Source organism: Eptatretus burgeri, chromosome 4, assembly GCF_056783735.1.
Source record: "Eptatretus burgeri isolate ZD-2024b chromosome 4, Ebu_testis_v1, whole genome shotgun sequence".
Classification (NCBI taxonomy): domain Eukaryota; kingdom Metazoa; phylum Chordata; class Myxini; order Myxiniformes; family Myxinidae; genus Eptatretus; species Eptatretus burgeri.
In genome coordinates, this window is record NC_140964.1 from 124,369,637 (window position 1) to 124,389,374 (window position 19,738).

The 19,738-nt window shown below is 41.1% G+C and overlaps 1 protein-coding gene across 6 annotated transcripts in view; it reads right to left on the bottom strand.

Annotated features, from left to right (window-relative positions):
- Nucleotides 1-19,738, bottom strand: part of NPHP4 (nephrocystin 4) — a 571,934-nt gene that overhangs the window by 347,236 nt on the left and 204,960 nt on the right. For all 6 annotated transcript variants that reach the window (XM_085876134.1, XM_085876135.1, XM_085876132.1 and 3 more), the window contains one exon: nucleotides 2,389-2,561. In XM_085876134.1, coding sequence (XP_085732260.1) covers nucleotides 2,389-2,561 — 173 coding nt within the window. The remainder of the gene's footprint in view (nucleotides 1-2,388; nucleotides 2,562-19,738) is intronic.

Below are 19,738 nucleotides of genomic sequence, written 5' to 3' on the forward strand. Positions count from 1 at the left end.
ATTCATGTTAAAATTTCAGTGATGATTCAAGAAACATTAATTGCCTTGTCTAATGCAGTCTATACAACTTTAATGATGTATCAGAAACATGCGGGGTGATGGGAGGAGAAGAGTCATTTCATTAACACATCATTGGACTGTGAGTGAGCATCCAGTCATTACTTTCTGGAACACTCAAAAGCAATCTGCATCCGACACTCATTTTAAACCACAAATCATTGGAGCTGCATGACCATGCCGAGTTAGTTAAAACAATGTGACTGTTATTGACGATCAGTGAGTTACATGTCAGTGAGTATAGATGTTCTTCTCCATCTGCATGTATTTGTGAATGGATCACTTTTCATGTCTATTTATTAACCTGTTTGGGAGGGATATCAATGCAAGATAGAGTGATATGTTTTCCACCACACACGAGAGCATGCATTTTCGTTCATTTTCTTCACTTGCAAAATGAAAAAATAATACTCACAAAATAGTGCAATGAAATGCTGCATTGAAGCTACATTTGAAAGATGGTGAAGTATTTTGACCTAATTTGTGGATTATTAGCCAATACATCGATGGGAAAATGGTGTTTTCAACGAGGTCACATGGATTGAATACAGATCTCAAATGCTGTCACAAATAGCATTTAATCCAATTTAGCTATTACTGGTCAAGGGTATGCACAACCCTGTGAACAATGTATTTTGCAGGAATAGAGCCTGAGATGATGAATGGTTTACTTGCTTGCTTATGATCCTGTCATGCTTGACACCATATGGAGCCTCTTGAGGAACTCGAGCCACTTTCGCCTGTCACGGGCCCATTGACCTATCACTATCTTGGTGGATTCTAGCTCTCTCAGCTCCTTGTCCAGCATATGCTGACAAGTCTCTGTGGGTGAACCAACCCTCCTTCCGACCTTCAGGCTTCCAGTGTATCGCTCTTTGTGACGTTGACGTTTCCAAATGCAACACATACCCAATCAATTTCCAGCTCCTCGTTTGAATTTCCTCCATGATGTTTTTCTTTCCATTCCTTCTTTCACCTCCTTCTTGCTCACTCAATTTGGCCAGAAGATTCATAAAATCTTTTGTTTCAGCTATAAATAAAGGATTCTAGTTTCTCTGCAATGACTGGTGACTTTCCATACTTTACAGCAAACCAGCAGAAGCAATTTTACATTCCCATCAATAATTTGAAGCTTTGTTCTTGTGTTGTTTTTTGATTTCCACATTTATTTCATCCTCCTAAATGCTACTCTTGCTTTCTGTCATACTTGCAACATCTAATGAATGGCAGAACCTGTATAGTATAATTTTTTAACGTTCAAGCAACTCAAGTGCACCAGAACAAGGAGATGATACTCTCGGTCGCCCGTCTTTTGGGTGGTATGAGGAATAAATATGTGTCATATGAAATACAGATCATTAAACGGTTTTTGAAATATTGCGAACACAAACCAAGTCACCCAGATGGTTGTAATGGCAACATAATTCCGCCAATCACAGCCGTGATCTAAGCAGGTTGACATAATGTCCGGAGGAATAGATATCTGCAATATGAAAGCTAAATGTTCAACGGTTTTTGAAATATCGTGTCCACAAAAGTACGTGGATGGATGATCCGTCACAGAAGGATTATTGGTCGGTCGGATGGAGCTCATTTTAATGTCCCCTGTCTCCATCTCCCCTGTTTGTTATAAGTGGCAAATTTAAAATCAGCATTGCTTCATTTTGAGGAAATTAATTTTATTATTGGGGTATACCTTTTGTCATCCTTTGCATTATTAGTTCTAATTTATTTCAATTGTAACGACATTATTTGCAATCCAAACCCCATGTGACCTCCATTAATCATCATTCATTGATAATTTGATCCAATATATAATTTCAGGTGTTGAATCGACCGAACAGAATGATTAGCAGTGACTTTTCCTCAATTTGATGTCCATTTAGACACTAAAATACCTTCTTACACAAAATAAAAACTTCGTCAAAATACTTTGCTTTAAAAAGTATTTCCATTTGAAATTTCATGATGTCACAGTAACTGTGAAATGAAATGCATTCAAAATTTTGGTGAAAACAAAACGAGCCATTTACATCTCAAAAGCAAGACAAACTTGCAATATTAATGTGAAAGTTACTGTAGGCCGATAAAAAAGATGTGTTCAAAAGGGGTTTTCCATATACAGTATTTATGATGTATGCAAATATGGCAACATTTAGTCCTCCCAGACCCAAAGAGGGACCACTCTCTCCCTACATTCCCCAATGAAACTGCTAATGGAATAGATGAAAACATAAAACTTGGAACATATTCTTGTCACAAGCTTTTGTCACAGAATTAAAAATAAATGATAATTTATTCACAAACAGCTGTGTGGTGTTGTCTCCATACCTTTGTGTTTGTGAAGACACGTCTGCAGAAGACGGTGAAGCATGAAAGAGCCGGATAATGCCCCAGCCACATGAGACAGGCTGTTCTCCATCAGCATTATTAGCAGGTAGCTGAACGACCTCAAGAACAAGAACAATGGCTGGATGAGTGAGAGTCGTGTGAAAGCAGACCACCTGAGGACAACAAACAGCAGCAGCAAAGAATAACTCAGTTGAGAGCTTGCTTGCAAATTAATTGTCTAGTCACGGTTTAATTACCGATAGTCAGGTATGGCTAAATACTTTCATTCTATTGCAGTTCCAATGGAAGGAGTTGTATCTCAAACCATGCCGTCTTTGAGATGGGATGTAAAACCGGCAGTCCCATTAACATACTTAAGCTGTAGACATTGAAAAACCCACAATGACTTTCTGAAAGACTAGGCAATTGTGTGCCAATAACTTGGCCAAATTCTATGCTTTTCATTTGCTGAAAATTTAGCACTACATGCAGTTAGTGGGATTGTTGAATGTGGACCTGGGCAGGCATGATGGGCCAAATTACCCATGTATCTTTATCCTCGTTTGATATTTTGCGAAAGATCAAAAATAATTTTCGGATGTAGCAGCTAAATTATTTCCTTGCCTCGACTTCCAATTTGATTATGGGATTTTGGGGTGTTCTGATTACACTGGTCAACAACAAATTTGTTGTCTGCATTTTTTAAGCTGATTTAGGACGAATCTGATGCGCTGAATCCAAAACTCACATTAGTTTTGTTCAATCAGGTCAAGTTTTTGAGATATGGCCATATGTCGTTTTTTACATTTTTGTTCACATGTACGCATGTGTGGAGCATTTTAGAAGAAGTTGGTGGGGGTAAAATGTCATGTCAAATAATTGTTTTGATTGGAAATAATTATTTTAATGACAAGAAGTATTCAGGTACGATAGTTCTGGGTGATTATGTCGAAAAGGGATCAGTTTGAAGTCATAAAACCTCAAAATCTTCCAAAAATTGGTGAGGCAAAGCATAAAGTTCGTGGATCAAAACTAAAGTTAATGGGGCAGATTTTGTAATAATGTGATACAAAAAAGTTGTATTTCTTGAAATTTACTCCGTTTTTTTCTCTGAAGAGAAGGACTTGGTGTACTGTGCTGATATTGCGCAGCTTCTGCTCAAGCTTGGAGTGCCACAGTACGAACCCAAAGATTGGAGACTGTTCATTGACAGCAGCAAGCGATCACTGAAATGTGTTCTGCTACACAACGGCAACCAGTTTGCCTCTGTACCCATCGCTCACTCGACTACACTGAAGGAGAAGTATGAAGCGGTGAAGTACGTGCTGGAGAAAATTGGTTATGATCAGCATAAGTGGTTTATTTGTGTTGACCTGAAGATGGTGAACTTTTTGTTGGGACAACAGTCTGGCTTCACCAAGTACCCATGTTTTCTGTGCATGTGGGATAGTAGGGACCGTGCTCAGCATTACACGAAGAAGGACTGGCCTGTGCGGGAGGAATTGGTGCCATGCAAAGAAAGGAACGTCATCAACGACCCTCTGGTGGACAGAGACAGAATACTCTTCCCACCGCTGCACATCAAGCTCGGCTTAATCAAGCAGTTCACCAAGGCTCTGGACAAAGATGGTGACTGCTTCACTTACTTGTGCCAGGCTTTTCCAGGATTGACCATGGAGAAGTTGAAAGCTGGCATCTTTGATGGTTCTCAGATCCGTCAGCTCATCAGAGATCCAGAGTTCAAAAACTCAATGAACGAAGTGGAACTGGAAGCGTGGAAGACATTTGTTTTGGTAGTGAAGAACTTTCTTGGCAACAATAAGGCCAGAAACTACGCAGAACTTGTCAACAACATGCTGACTGCTTTCAGAAACCTGGGCTGCAACATGAGCATCAAGATGCACTACCTATTTTCACATATGAACCGGTTTCCTGAGAACCTGGGTTCAATGAGTGACGAGCAGGGGGAGAGATTCCATCAGGACATGAAGGAGATGGAGACCAGGTATCAGGGTCGCTGGGACGCAGTCATGATGGCTGACTACTGTTGGAATCTGAAGAGAGACCTCCCTGCCGCTGAACATTCCAGGAGTTCGAAGAAACGGAAGTTCAAGCCCTGAAGTTTGAACAGTGGTGACGCAACATGCAATTTACTTGTACTTACTTACCGATATTTACTTGTACTTACTTACTTGTACTTATACTTTATCAATGCCCACCATTCAGATGACAGTAATCGATGTTTCTATCATGTAATCAATAAATGTTGTTGGCAAAACATTTTTTTCCTTAAAAACATGTTTAGGATGATATGTGTTGACAAAAATCAGCTGATAATGCCACAAAAATGTAATTGATTTTGTCACAAGATCTGATTTTTTCAAATCAACTTAGCACAAAAACCTGACCTGATGGAGAGAAACGGATGCCATTTCCTGATTCAGCAGTGCCAGAATACCCTAATTCACTTGTAGAAATCTAGACAACATTCAGAAAGTAAAAAATTGTTGACCAGTGTTATTCATCAAAACTTCTGACAATCGAAATATGTTTTGTCAGTGTTTAGGAGTCTCTGTTGAAACATATGTGTGCTCAAGTAAAGTTGTTAAAGTACTACTATGGAATGCCAATTCACCCCCCCCCCCAAAAAAAAAAACAGCCTTTGTGTCATTACCTCCGCCACCAAAGGAAGACAGAGGTTATGTTGTCACCTCTGTCTGTCTGTTTGTCTGAGAGCAAAATATCTCAAAAAGTTGTGAACGGATTTGGACGAAATTTGGTGGACATGTTAGGTGTGTGAAAAGGATGAATTGATTTGATTTTGGTGAAAATCCAAATCTGGATACTAGAATTGCGAAAGTGATTATTCACCATTGAGAAATAGACACAAAAACGATATAGAGCACGATATCTCAAAAAGTTATGGACGGTCGGACGAAACTTGGTGGATGAGCTGGTTTGGTGACAAGAACAAGCCGATTATTTGTTCAGGTCTGGATCAAGATCCGGCCTGTCAGTGGGATACAAAACGCAAACTGTTCAGACTGGCGGAGGTATGCGCTCTACCGGATGCCATTCTAGCTAGCTTGTCCCCCGTGCAGTGGAAGGCAGGGTTTTGCAATAACGTGTGTATGTGTATGTGTATGTGTGTGTGTGTGTGTGTGTGTGTGTGTGTGTGTGTGTGTGTGTGTGTGTGTGTGTGCGTGCGTGTGTGTGTGTGTGTGTGTGTGTGTGTGTGTGTGTGTGTTTGTGTGTGTGTGTGTGTGTGCGCGCGTGCGCGTCTGCGTCTGCGTCTGCGTCTGTCCAAGTTGCAACTTTTTTACCACTTGAGCTTTTGTCATTATATTTCCAACAAAACTTTATTCTGAGAATATGGAGAAGACAAATGAATAATTTTGTTTAAATAATTTTCATTATTATTATTATTGTTTTTCTTCAACCCTTTTTTGGCCTTTTTTTGCTCTTTTTTTTTTAAACATATTTTTTTCTCAGCAACTACTTGTCTGGTTGACACAACATTGTCAGGGTAGGAGCAACCACACGGATAATATTTTAATGATAATTGTGGCATCATAGGTCACATGGTATGGCAGTCTTGGATTAAATGCAAAAACAAACAAACAAAAAAAACATATCACTGAAACTGCTGATTGGAAAAATTTGAAACTTGGCAAATCTCATTCTACTCCCAATGCGGAATAAAGGAATGTAAGGATGACATCATTGGTGAAGTGGTGGACCAGCCATAAATGTTTTAATCAAAATTCCTGTTGACCATTGAGATTCAGTGTGCATGTCCAGGATGTAACATTTTTACCAATTTAGCTTTTGTCATCAAATCTTCAACAAACCTTTATTATGACATTGTAGAGAAGGCAAATTAATAAAATGTACAATCTTTTGAAACTGTCGTTTTCGTCAAGTTTAGTTTGAGTACAAAGCAGACGCGAATGGGCTTTGCATTTTGAGATGTTTTCTGGTTAAATATGCAGTGGTTTATGAGTAATCATTTATTCGTTTTAAGACTGTTTTCATAACCATACTGCCAATCCAACTCCTGCACGATGACATAGATGAGCGAATAATGTGATCATATACTTCATTCATCTGAACCATGTGTCCTCTGCTTTCTTCAACCATCTGAAACACATGCACTCTGCTTCAGCATGCAACTCAAAGTAGAAACTTTGTTGGTTGAAATTCAAGAATTTGCAGCTGTTGTAAATATGTATTTCAAAAATGTGCCAGGGTTTGATTCCATCTGGATGAAAATAATCCAGGAGGCTTACAACACCAAACTCGCAAAGGCAATGTCGAGGAGATTGTCACCTCAAGGATTGCTGAAGTTTGGTCACATCCAAATTATGGAGAATATGACTGGCCACACCAAGTCAAAGATGAAAATGCATTTAAGCAGTTCACAAAACGATGACATTCCTTCCATTCCTTGAAAACCATATTATTTAGGCTGTTATCAACTGATTGCAGATTTCTAAGCTCATCATGACATTAACTTTCCTGATAAGAAACAAACCTTATTTCTCTCTCGAAAGCATGACAAACTAGAAAGCATTTAATAATGCAAAGCCCGACCACATCTGCTTTGTACTCAGACCAAACTTCACAAAAACAACAGCTAAAAACAAAAACAATGTGAAATTTATAAATCAATCTTATTCATATTCTCAAAATAAAGCTTTGTTGAAAGTCTGATGGCACACATAAGGAAATCAGACACTGGTGGAGGATATTCAGCCCATCATACCTGCACGACGAGTCAAATGGTAAAAAGGTTATAACGTGGACACACACACACACACACACACACACACACACACACACACACACACACACACACACACACACACACACACACACACACACACACACACCCGATTGCAAATCCCCGTCTCCCTCTGCATGGCAGATGGGCTAACTAGCAATATTAAATTGGGATGTTGTGTGTTTGTTTAAACAGTTGAGAAAAAAAACACAAATGCACTTTTACCTTAACCTTCAGGGTTCAAAACACTTTGAAATTAGAACGGCACTCGGTGAAACTTGTACCAGTGCCAGGCTCAACATTTTATGTATTGTATCCTATTGAGAGGCCGGATCTGCTCCAGACGACATAGGTGGCAGGGACACATCAAAACACATGGGGGTGTGGATAACGTAGTGGAGGGATGTGGTTACAGGGATTAGTGACCATGGTAACACCGGGGGCTTCAGGGACAAAATGGAATTAACTTGAGAGAATAATGGACGTGTGCACAAATGCACAGAGAACGCGAGGGGTTAGTCGCCGATGCGAGTGTTACGATGAGAGTGTGATTTAATATGGATGAGTGATGGATGGAAGCATGGGTGTGGATGGGAGGGGGGGGAACTTTGGGAAGGATGAGTGAGGGGATGAATGGTGGGAGAAAGGTGAGGGGGGAGTTTTTGAGAGAGGTGAGAGGGAGACTTGGAGGGAGAAGAGTGGGATGGTTGCTTTGAGAGTGAGGGGTGAGAGGAGTGAGTTGGCACTGAAGTTGGAAAAAAAGAATGGTTGATGGAAAGCGAACATTCATAGCAAACTGGGTTTTTTTTTTTAAGTTTTTGGTCATTTATGTGATTAAACACATTTCTTGAGGGATGCAATAAAGGCGAATTCAGAGAATTGAGAGAAGAAATGCTGTAACAGTTGGATTTTTTAGGCAAGGTATGAAGGAAAGGTCGAATTGAGAGCAGTCTGTTTAAATAGCAGAAGAGTAGTGCATTATGATACAGTCCAGAGAACCACATGTGTGAAAGAGGAAGATGAAGCATTATCAGAGATCGTTTTTGTTATTATTATTATTAATGTTTGAGAGAGTTTTCAACAGATTAGGTCATGGAAGTGTTGTAGAAGAAAAAAAAAAATCGAGGAAGAAGAAGAGGAAGAAGAAGAGGAGATGAAGAAAAAGAAGAAGAAAAACTCAGAGAAAGGTCGCGTTTTTTTGTTGTTGTTGTTGATTAAGATAAGAAATAGAGTGATTATTTGGGAGGGATGGGGGACGTTAAGAAAGTGGGAAAGATAGAAATTGAAGATAATGGGAAGAAAAAACAAATAAACACGATAGTACACCGAGGGGAACAAAGGGTAGGCCTCAAGCCTCAAGGATAGGCCTCAAGCACCAGTAAGACAAGTTCGACGAAATCTCACAAAATAGCACGATTTTTGAAACAAAACCGAACTAGGAACACACAGTAACATGTAGGTGAGAAAATAAACAGTTAAAATGGGACAGATAATGACCAGAAACTTAACTTTGAGATCTCAGCAGGGAGCCCCGAAGGAGACCTGCCAATGCTCCAAACCCAGAACTGGAGTTTTGAGGTGGGAGTTAGGGTCTTTTGTTGTGTTGCAGCCTGAATTTAAAATCGATTAAATTTAAATTAAACACCGATCCACGCAAAAAACTCCAGAATGACAAAGTGAAAACGGGAATTTAGAAATTTTTACAAATTAATTAAAAATGAAAAGCTGAAATGTCATGTGTTAATAAGTAGTCAACCCCTTTGCTACGACAATCCAAATTGAGCCCAGGTGCATCCAATTTCCTTTGATCATCGTTGAGAAGTCTCCACAACTTGATTGGAGTCCACCGATGGCCAATTCAATTGAATGGACATTAATTAGAAAGAAACATCTTTCTATATAAGGTCCCACAGTTGACAGTGCATGTCAGAGCAGAAACGCCACCATGAATTTCCAAGGAACTGTCCGTAGAACTCCGAGATATAATTGTGAGGAGGCATTGATCTGGGGAAGGATATAAAACAATTTCTCGTGTTGTGAGTTCTCAAGAGCACAGTGAGCTCCATCATTTGGAAATGGAAAGAACATGGAACAATCCAGATTCTTCCTAGAGCTGGTAGTTCGACCAAACTGAGCAACTGGGCAAGAAGGACCTTGGTCAGGGAGGTGACCAAGAACCCAATGACCACTCTGACAGAACTACAGAGTTTCTTGGCTGAGATGGGAGAACCTGCCAGAAGGACAACAATCTCTGCAGCACTTCACAAATCGAGGCTTTATGGGAGAGTGGCCAGACAGAAGCCACTCCTGTGAAAAAGGCACGTGACAGCATGCCTGCAGTTTGCAAAAATACACGTGAAAGATTCTGAGAGCATGAGGCAAAATATTCTTTGGTCTGATGAGATGAAAATTCAACTGTTTGGCCTGAATGCAAAGCACTATGTCTGGTGGAAACCGCGCACAGCTCATAACCCATCTAACACCATCCCTACCGTGAGACATGGTGGTGGCAGCATCATGCAATGGGGATGTTTTTCAGCGGCAGGGAGCGGGAGACTTGTAAGGATAGAGAGAACAATGAATGGAGCCAAATACTGGCAAATCCTTGAGGAGAACCTGCTTCAAAGTGCAAAAGACCTGTGACTGCAGTGAAGATTTATCTGTAATCGCTGCCAAAGGCGCTTCTACAAAGTATTGAATCAGGGGGTTGCATATTTATTGACACAAGACATTTCAGGTATTCACTTTTAATAAATTTGTAAAAATTTCAAAAAACATGTTTTCACTTTGTCATTATGGGGTATTTAGTGTAGATCGATTACTAAAAAACATAAACAAACAAAGAAAAAAAAAATCACACCCATGTCCGAAGGAAGCAGTTCAGTTTGGCATTTTTAATTTGAAATTGGCAAAGCTGAGAAACAAATGAAACCCATTTAAATTACCCTTGGGAACCTTTCAGAATAACCCTTGAGAATCACCCTTTATAACTGTAGAATTACCCTTTGGAACTCCTTACCCTTTAAAACCATTACAACCCATTAGAATTACCTTTTGGACGCATTTAGAACTACCCTTTAGAATTACCCTTTAGAACCCTTTAGAACTATTAATGTTTTTTTTTTTTTGTATACAATGTTGAGGCTCGTATGAGAGCTAACACACAGAATGTACAAGGTGGGCAGAAGACAAGAGGGGCAGGAGAGGAAAGGACAAAACAGTGTGGAGCAGAGACATGAGTAGATCTGTGGAAGAGAGAGGGATGAGGTGGGGTACACAGTGTAAACAAGATGAACACTCCAGGGACTTTCAGGAAGGAAAGTAGGGAATTTGAAGGAGGAGCGGATTAGCGTGGGTGGAAAAGATCGTGGTTTTGGATGGTGAACAGCTGTTTTGAAGACCGAAATTACCCTTTACAACCATTACCACCCATTGGAATTACCTTTTGGACCCATTTAGAATTAACCTTTAGAATTAACTTTTGGAATGAACCTTTACAACCATTAGAACCCAATGGAATTACCTTTTCGTACTCTTTATAATTACCCTTTGGACCCCTTGAGAAATATTCTTTGGAATTACCCCTTAGAACCCTTTAAACCCACCCTTTAGAAATACCATTTATAATTACCTTATATAATTACTCTTTAGAACCCATTAGAACCCACTAGAATTACCTTTTGCAACTCTTTAGAATTAGCTTTTCGAACCCTTTATAATTACCATTTAGAACCATTTATAATTACCCTTTTGAAATACTCTTTAGAACCCATTATAACCCACTAGAATTACCTTTTGGAACTCTTTAGAATTACCTTTTAGAACCCTTTATAATTACCATTTAGAATTACCGTTTAGAACCCATCAGAATTACTGGTGGGCCTGTTGGTCCACTGGACCAAGTTTTTTGAACGAAATAAGCGTGTCAGTTTGGCATTTTCAATATGAAATTGTCAAAGCCTATAGAAACGAATGAAACCCATTGGAATAGACCCAATTTTCAAGGCCTTGTTGCATACCTGCCTGCTGTACTGATTGAGCATTGGTTTGCCTTTCACCAATGCCAGATGTGTTTGGGCCAGGGCGAAGATTATACGTTCCTTATTATTCTTTGCAAATGACACTACAATTATTATTGTTGTTAATATAATTTGTATCAATTAATATATGGTTTGTTCCAATGTTATCATTATATATATATATATATATATATATATATATATATATATATATATATATATATATATATATGTTATTTATTTTGCAAATAGAATGCCATGCCACAGAAGGATCTATTAAGTTACCCTATACCTTAACATGGCATGCCTTTAAAAAATGGGAATTCTTCCGGGTTCTTTGAAGTTAATTAGCCAAATCAACTCAGGACATCATGACTATCATTTTAGTGTGTGACATTCCACATCAGAATGCTCCAGTAAAGCTTCACAAAAAAGATCACACACACACACACACACCTACCTCATCCATTTATAGGAGAGTCTTTAAGGGTCTACAGGGTCTTAGGAGACTTTTGGGTCCTCAGGGCCTTTTAGGTCATCTGGGTATTTTGGGTCCTTGAAGTCTTTTGGATTTTCAGTGTCTTTTGGGTCCTCTGAATCTTTAGGGTCTTCAGGGATTTTTGGGTCAAATGGGTATTTTGTATCTTTTTGGTCCTTGGGGTATTTTGTCTTTTGAGTCTTCTGGGTATTTTGGGTCCTTGGGGACTTTTGGGTCATTTGGGGTCTTTTGGGTCCTTTTAGTCCTCAGGAACTTTTGAGTCATCTGTGTCTTATAGGTCATCTGGGTCTTCTGTGTCCTCAAGATATTTTGGGTCTTAAGTGTCTTTCGGGGTCTTAAGGGCCTTGGTGGTCTTGGAGGCTATTTGAAGGTCGAAGGGGTCTCAGAGGACTGAGGGTCAAAACGGTCCATTTTTCGTAGAAACACCACGTGTTATAAAGGTTGTTCTTCATTTTTGATGGACGGACATCGTCAAATATTGAATCGGCTCACCGCTTCAACATTTAAATTGAATCCATTTTAAATTCAAGCTGTGACCCAACAAAATGTGTGCGAATACTTTCTGAAGGCATTGTACAGTATGTGTCGTTTTTGTCCCTGTCTCTCAATGGTAAAGAATCACTCAAAAATTTACTCTCCAGATCAAGATCGTCACCAAAATCAAATCGATTCGTCCTCGTCACACAACCAATCTGACTACAAAGTTTCTTCCAAATCTGTGCATAATTTTTTGAGATATCTTGCTCACAGACAGACAGACAGACAGACAGACAGACAGACAGACAGACAGACAGAAAGACAGGGATGAAAACATAACCTCCGTCCACTGAAAAGAAAATATTTGATGACTTCGAAAACTCTCCCGAAATGTAACAATGAAAATCCTGCCGAAAGGTAACATCTTGAACCGACGACGCAAAATTACGAGGAAACAAATTGTATTGACTGTCTGCTTCGGGGATGCAAGCTCATGCCAGATAAAATATGCTGGCGATTAAAAAGAGAAACCACCGAGGAAGCTAATCCAAAGCAACCATGTGGAACAGTTGAATGAAAACATAATGGACACACAAAGTTCTGTTGAACACCAAGAGAGTAAGATATTAATTTAGTAATTACTCGAATGCAATTGAGTGCACCTCCATTGCAATGCCCAGCAGCAAACATATGGACTCACAAAATGGACTCGTTAAACTGTGGCAAAAGGGCCATTTTGAGTAGATCTATCTGAATATTATACCTACTCCAACTGTTTGTCGGATGTGCATCAGTGGTGATGAAAATGAATAAGAGCCAAGCATTTGAGAGTTTGTAGATTGCTAAAGTAAAAAACAAAAAAGATTGTTAAAGTTTCATACTTCATTGACAAAAGAACCCCCCCCCCCGCCCCCCAACCCAGCTCATTGCAAAATACTCTCATTAGTCATGGGTTGTGATCAATGTTGCCTGGGAAGATAATTTATTGTGACACACAATCAAGCAGCCCTTTCACCACTCAGGCATTGCCATTTTGTGAAGCCCCTGAGTATCCAAGAGCCCAGAAAAATACGACACATTCGCACAAATGTATCACCGAAAAGAAGCAAAATCTTATTTGTGAATAGCCTTTTGATTAGAAAGTGACGACAAGGCTCCTAGAGAAGCTTCCACACATACTCACATATAGGACGAGGACATTAGATGTTATTGTACTTTTACTGTGGAAGTTGTTCGACGATGGACAAATGAACATATAATATCAGGAAGTCGTTATAGAAGGACTTGCTATGTGGGGATGGCACAGACACTCCATATGTTGAACACCACACAAATCCCAAAACTAGTAAGGCCTGTCCACGTCCGCTTTGTACTCGAATTAAACTTGACGAAAACGAGTTAAAAAAAAAATTGGAGATTTTATTAACTTGTGTTCTTCATATTCTCATCATAAAGGTTGGTTGAAGATTTGATGACAAAAGCTCAATTGGTAAAATGTTATGGCCTGGACAGACACAATGAAGCTCAATGGTAATTAAATAAAGAAACAATGGCAGCCATTAAAAAAAAAAAACGGGTCGACTCACGCTTGACGCGCTGTGGCCGGGTTGAGGGCTATGTATAGTCAACTATGACTTTGTCCTTTCACATTTTGACCCAATTCTTAATTATTTTCTCCACATTCTCATTATAAAGGTTTGTTGAAAATTTGATGGGAAAAGCTCAAATGGGAAAAAAGTTATGGCCTGGACAGACGGACGGACAGACAGACAGTGATTGCAAAACTGCCATCTCACGCTGCGCGAGGAACGGGCTAAAATCTATCGACATCCAAACGAATAGACCGATAGAGGACCTAGCAGTCATCTGCAGAGGATTTCACATACAACCATCTAGTTATTGAATTGCAAAGTATTGACAAGGGCTGACCACACACTATTTTATTTACATCAACATTCAACATGAATCACTTGGTCACTTGGGGTTATTGTATCAAACATTCTCTCTGTAAATCATACACTGTGTGTGCATTTCACACAAGTTGTGGACACACCATAAAGACAAATATTTTGAACCAACTTTCAAACTGCAACCATTTGACTTCAAGAGACATCCACATCATTCCTTTCACCTTCCGTGTGTGTGTGTGTGTGTGTGTGTGTGTGTGTGTGTGTGTGTGTGTGTGTGTGTGTGTGTGTGTGTGTGTGTGTGTGTGTGTGAGTGAGTGAGTGAGGAGTGTGAACATGAGCGTGTGCGCGCGCGCCCCAAAAAGCCCCTTATAACCCAAAAGCCCCTAAAGACCCAGAGGACCCAAAAGACCCATAATACCCAAAAGACCCAAAGGTCCTAAAAGGCCCAGTTACCCAAAAGACTTCGAAGACCCAAAAGTCCCCGAAGAACCAGAGGACACAAAAGATCCCGAGGACCCAAAAGACCCCAAAGACCCTTTAAGACTCGACTATATATGGAGGAGTTTGTATGTGTGTCTCCTCCATAACTCCAAAACCTTGAAACCAAACAGCTTGAAACTTTGCAGGCATACTAAGGGAACTCCAAGGTGGTGCATGATTGAAAATTCGGTGCTTGGGTGATTTAAAACACACCTTCTGAAGATAATGAACGGCCTTATTTAATGATCCTTTATGAAGGCTCATCCTTCATCATCTCATTGTCCCTCGGTGGGGTCTTAATTCACCATTTTTTTATGCCCTGCTCAACAACGTCTTGACTTGGAAAAGGCTATAATGATTTCTTAACGATAAAATTATTTTTCACATTTCCCTCAATTGAATGCCTTATCATCATACCTACGAATGGTTGGATACATTGCAATGCTTCTAAACACCTGGAGACGCAGCGTTTGTGGCTTTATTGAATTTCCGCACATGATACATATATATATATATATATATATATATATATATATATATATATATATATATATATATATATATATATACATACATATATATATATATATATAGATATATATATATATATATATATATATATATATATATATATATATATATATATATATATATTTGTATACATTTTCGAGGCTCGAATGAGAGCTAACATACAGGACGCACAACAAGGGGGGAAGGAAAGAAGAGGGGCGGGAGAAGGAAGGACAAAACAGTGGGGAACAGAGACATTAGGAGATCTGTGGAAGGGAGAGGGATGGGGCAGGGTACACGGGGTAGACAAGATGGAAACTACAGGTACTTTCACATCCTTACACTCCAGGGACATTCAGGAAGGAAAGCAGGGAATTTGAAGGAGGTGGGTTTGCGGTGGATTAACGGGGGTAGAAAAGATCATGGTTTTGGATGGGGGAAGATAAGAGGTGGTGGTGAACAGCTATTTTGAAGACCTGGAGGAAAGAATAGGATTGAAGAGAGTGTGGGACTTTTTTCCAAAGGTGTGAAAAATGAGGAATTAAAGAATGAAGGTGAGCAGTATTTTGTGATTTTGGGAGTTTTACCAGAAGGGTGTTGCTGGCAGACCTTGAGAATCCTGTGGAAATATGAGGGAAACTATCGCAGAGATAGCAAAAAAGGGGGGGGGGAGAACGGAGAGGAGACAGTAGAAGACAGAGAGACAGAAAGAATAGTGAGAGGCCCAGAGACTCAGCTTCACCATGGGAGATACCAATGATCCTAAATGCAATTGTTTCCACAGCGTGAAGCCGAGAAAGGTGAGAGGTGGGAGGACCAGCCCAGAGGAGAGAGCAGTCTTCCATCAGGCTGTGGATGAAAGCTTTGTATGTGGTCAGGAGCTCAGGTGGGCCAAGGAAGGACTTTGCATTATGGAGGATGCGACTATTTGCATTTGGCGACTGGCTTTGGAGGCCAGTTTGGAGATGTGGCTTTCCCAGGAAAGAGCAAGACAGATCATGAGACCCAGAAGCTTGAATGAAAGGACTTCTTCAAGAGGACTGTTGAGAAAGTAGATTGGGGGGGGGGCGGGGGAGGGTCCAGTTCCATGTGAGATTTCTCATGACTGAAAGACATGTTCCACGTGTTGGACCAGCTTGTGATTTTATTCAGATCTGCAGAGTTAAGAGGCTGCTGCTTGCCGATCTGATGGATGACAGATGGTATGGCAGAGGGTGGAGTCATCAGAAAAGAGATAGAGGATTCTCCAAAGAGTCGGAGAGAATATCTTAAACCTTTAAAATTCCTTGGAATAAGCCATAACCTCTGGAATATCTTAAATTAAGCCAAATTTCAAAATTTAAACTTCTTTCTTGACTTCAGCAGTAGTTCCGACTGCTAGAAAAGTGTTCATTTGTCCAAATTGGACATTGCCTGACATTCTGGGCATCTTCAGGTGCATGGTGTTTATTTGACTGATTGACCATCACTAATCACTTGCCAAGCCAGCCATTCCTTATGAACCATTTCACTGGAGCACTTGCTTGAGTGCTTAAGCCACTTGCAAGTGCTCTCCAATATTTGCACTGTTACTGAATACTGTATGTCGATCGACTTGAACAAGATTGAGTGCCAACTGACCTGCATTGGCTCCCCATTGTAATGGGGTGTGTCGGGCGGTGGCTGGTTCAGTGCAAAAGTGCAATTTTATTTTATACCACATTTCCCCTTTTTGTATGATCTTGCATGGTTGCTCAAGTCGTCGAGTGCGGACTTTTCTTCGATCCCGATATTTATGTTCCTTTTTCCCCTCTGGAAACTCCCGCAAAAAAGTTGTGATTTCAAATTTACCACCCTTCGTTAAATGGGATCAGATTGTATCCCAGTTAAAACGATACGGTACGGTTGTATCCCCATTAACAATGATTCTGTTTCGTAGTCGAAACGATAATTTTAAACACATTATGTCGTTTCGCCGGATTGTTTACATGATTTTACCACCAGGTGTTTCAGGGTTTCAGGCAATCCTTCCCTTTAAAATCGAGGGACATACTTATATGGGATATGCAAACACAGAAACCCTTGTGTGTTATAGTTGTGGTGAATTCAGCCATGTTAAAAGATCGTGCCCCAAAGACATGCCGAATAAAACTGGTAATGAAGGCTCCTCATCCCAACAACTCCCCGTCCCAGATAATGCTCCAATACAGAAGCAGAAGCTTCCCATGAAGCACCTGCTCCTGTTCCAATAAATAAAAGCACAAAAAGATCTCTTTCCCCTTCTCAAAGCACCGCTGAGCCTGGATCAAAAATCCTCGCTGCTTCAGCAACACCTCGCTCCTTCGCAGAGGTGGTTGTGGGGACTTGCCCTGCAACACAACCCCCATGTGCTTCGGTTTCACCAGTTGATTCCTCGTCTGAATCACCTGGTACCTCTAAAATGTTCTGTGACGACGCAAATATTACCCTCCCCCCCTCCACCTCTTTCTTCCCTTCCTCCTCCTCCTTCCCCACTTTGCTCTACTCTCCCTCCCCCTCCCCTTGCCCCTCCTGCATCTTCTTATTCTTCCTTCCCTGCTCTTCCCCACCCTCCTCCTCCCCCTCCCCTCCCTGGTTTGCAACCTCCAACTATTACTACCAGTCCCCCCCCCACAGACTGGACTTACCCCCTCCATATTCTCTGAGTTACCTCAGCCTTGTAATGCTTCTGTTAAAGATAGCGACATTGCCATCACTATCGTGAATGATACACCCAAGGATGTAACTACTGAGAGTGTTCCTCTTGCATCTTTAGTCCCTCCTCCTGAATTAACCATGGAGATTGAGCAAATGGGCGAAGGCCCTGAGGAAATTGAGGACTATGATTCAGACGGTTGTTCCTCTCTGACGTCGAGTGCTTTTGGCGAGGAGCTCCCCCTCAGATAGTCGTCTCGATGATACTTTTAATCTCTATTTCCGATATCTTAGATTAAAAAAAAAAACTACTCGGAAAAAGCGAGGAGATCTAAATTATTTTTTCCCCAACTTGCGTGCTTTTGTCCAGAAAGCACGAATAATTGTAAAGAACCCGGAAGCTGTTGCCATTTCCACCACTTCTTGCAAGAGACTGAAAAAATATATTATTAAAGCAAGGAAGCACTTGCTTGCATAAAAACTTCTTGATTATGATTATAGCAAATTTTAATATAAACGGAGGATGTAATCCTTGACGTAAAGTCCAAACGATGAAGCTAATTAATAATGTAAAGGTAGATATTCTTCTTTTACAAGAAACTAGGGCGACTGCAAGTTGCATGGCAGACTGGAGGCTGAAGTTGAAAGGCACTTGGTTTTTTAGTAACACGTGCTTCCGTGAGGTATGCAAAAGTCAAAGTCAGTCTCAGTCTCTCTCTCCCCCATTTTTTTTCGTCTGTCTGTCTGTCTGTCTGTCTGTCTGTCTGTCTCTCCTCTCTCTCTCTCACACAGCTCCCCACCCCTCCCCTTTGTTAAGGGGACTGTTAAGGACTGACAGATTAGCTTTGAATTTGCAACTACTTCCCCATGTATGAATCAGATTCGGAGTGAGCCGACCAGAGGAGTGCAAAGGTCGTTGCATGTGTGAGCATGCATGCAAGCAGGCCTTTGCCAGGTAGACAGTGTGGATTTTAAATGTTCCTGCAAAGTTATATGTAGAACTCAGCGGTTAAAAAGGGCATGTTGCAGTTTGGGGGCATTTTATCGTCCTTCCTTTCCTCTCCCCTCACAATGCCTTCCCTTTCCCACCCCTCACGCCACCTTTTCTTCCCTTCCCCTCATGCTGCCTTCTCTCCTTTCCCTCTCCACTCCCCATGGACATCTCCCGGCGGTTTCCACTTGCTGCATTAACGTGCTGTTTTAACGTACCACATTTCATTCAATCCTGTACTACCCCCTCCCCCCACTCCCTTCTCTACAATCGCATGGGCAAACGTAAGTTGAGAACCCCTCCCCTCAATGCTTACCTCCTCCCAATCCCCCTCCACACTTCCCTCTCTCCTCTCTGCCCCATCTTCCTCACTCCTAACCCCCTCCCAGAGTGTATATTGGTGAGGCATCGCTCTGCCCACCTCCCTCTCCCCCCCCACTTCCTCGCTATTGCCCCCTTCCTAGCTCCTCCCTTCCCCACCCCCTCCAAGCTCCCTCACCCCTCCTCTCTCCTCGCCCCCTCCCTCCCCTCTCGCTCTGTCCCCCACCCCTCCTCCCTCCTCGCCCACTCTCTCCCCTCTCGCTCTCTCCCCCACCCCTCCTCCCTCCTCGCCCACTCTCTCCCCTCTCGCTCTCTCCCTCCCTTTCCTCCTTCCTCTCCTCCCTTAATATTCCCGTAAGTGAAGCGACGGGTTGTATCTGATAGTCAATTTAAAAAATAAGGCACACCCAGCCCCAAAATACTGCCTGCTGGAATTTTGTGAAAACTGTTACTCGTTGATCTTGGCAATTGTGTTGAATTCCTCATTTCCCATGCATCATGTGCACTTCAAGCAAATCCTGCAAAAAGAACATCCCAAAACTAGCCATCCCACTGTTAGTGCAACACAATGGAATGTCACCCTTTCCAACTAATCAATAGTCTTGGTGAAATGGAGATGCAAATAATGGTAAATGCAAACCATCTACAGCATCAACATACTCTCCACCTCTCCTCAACACCTCTCCAGCAAAGGATAGAAAGGGAATG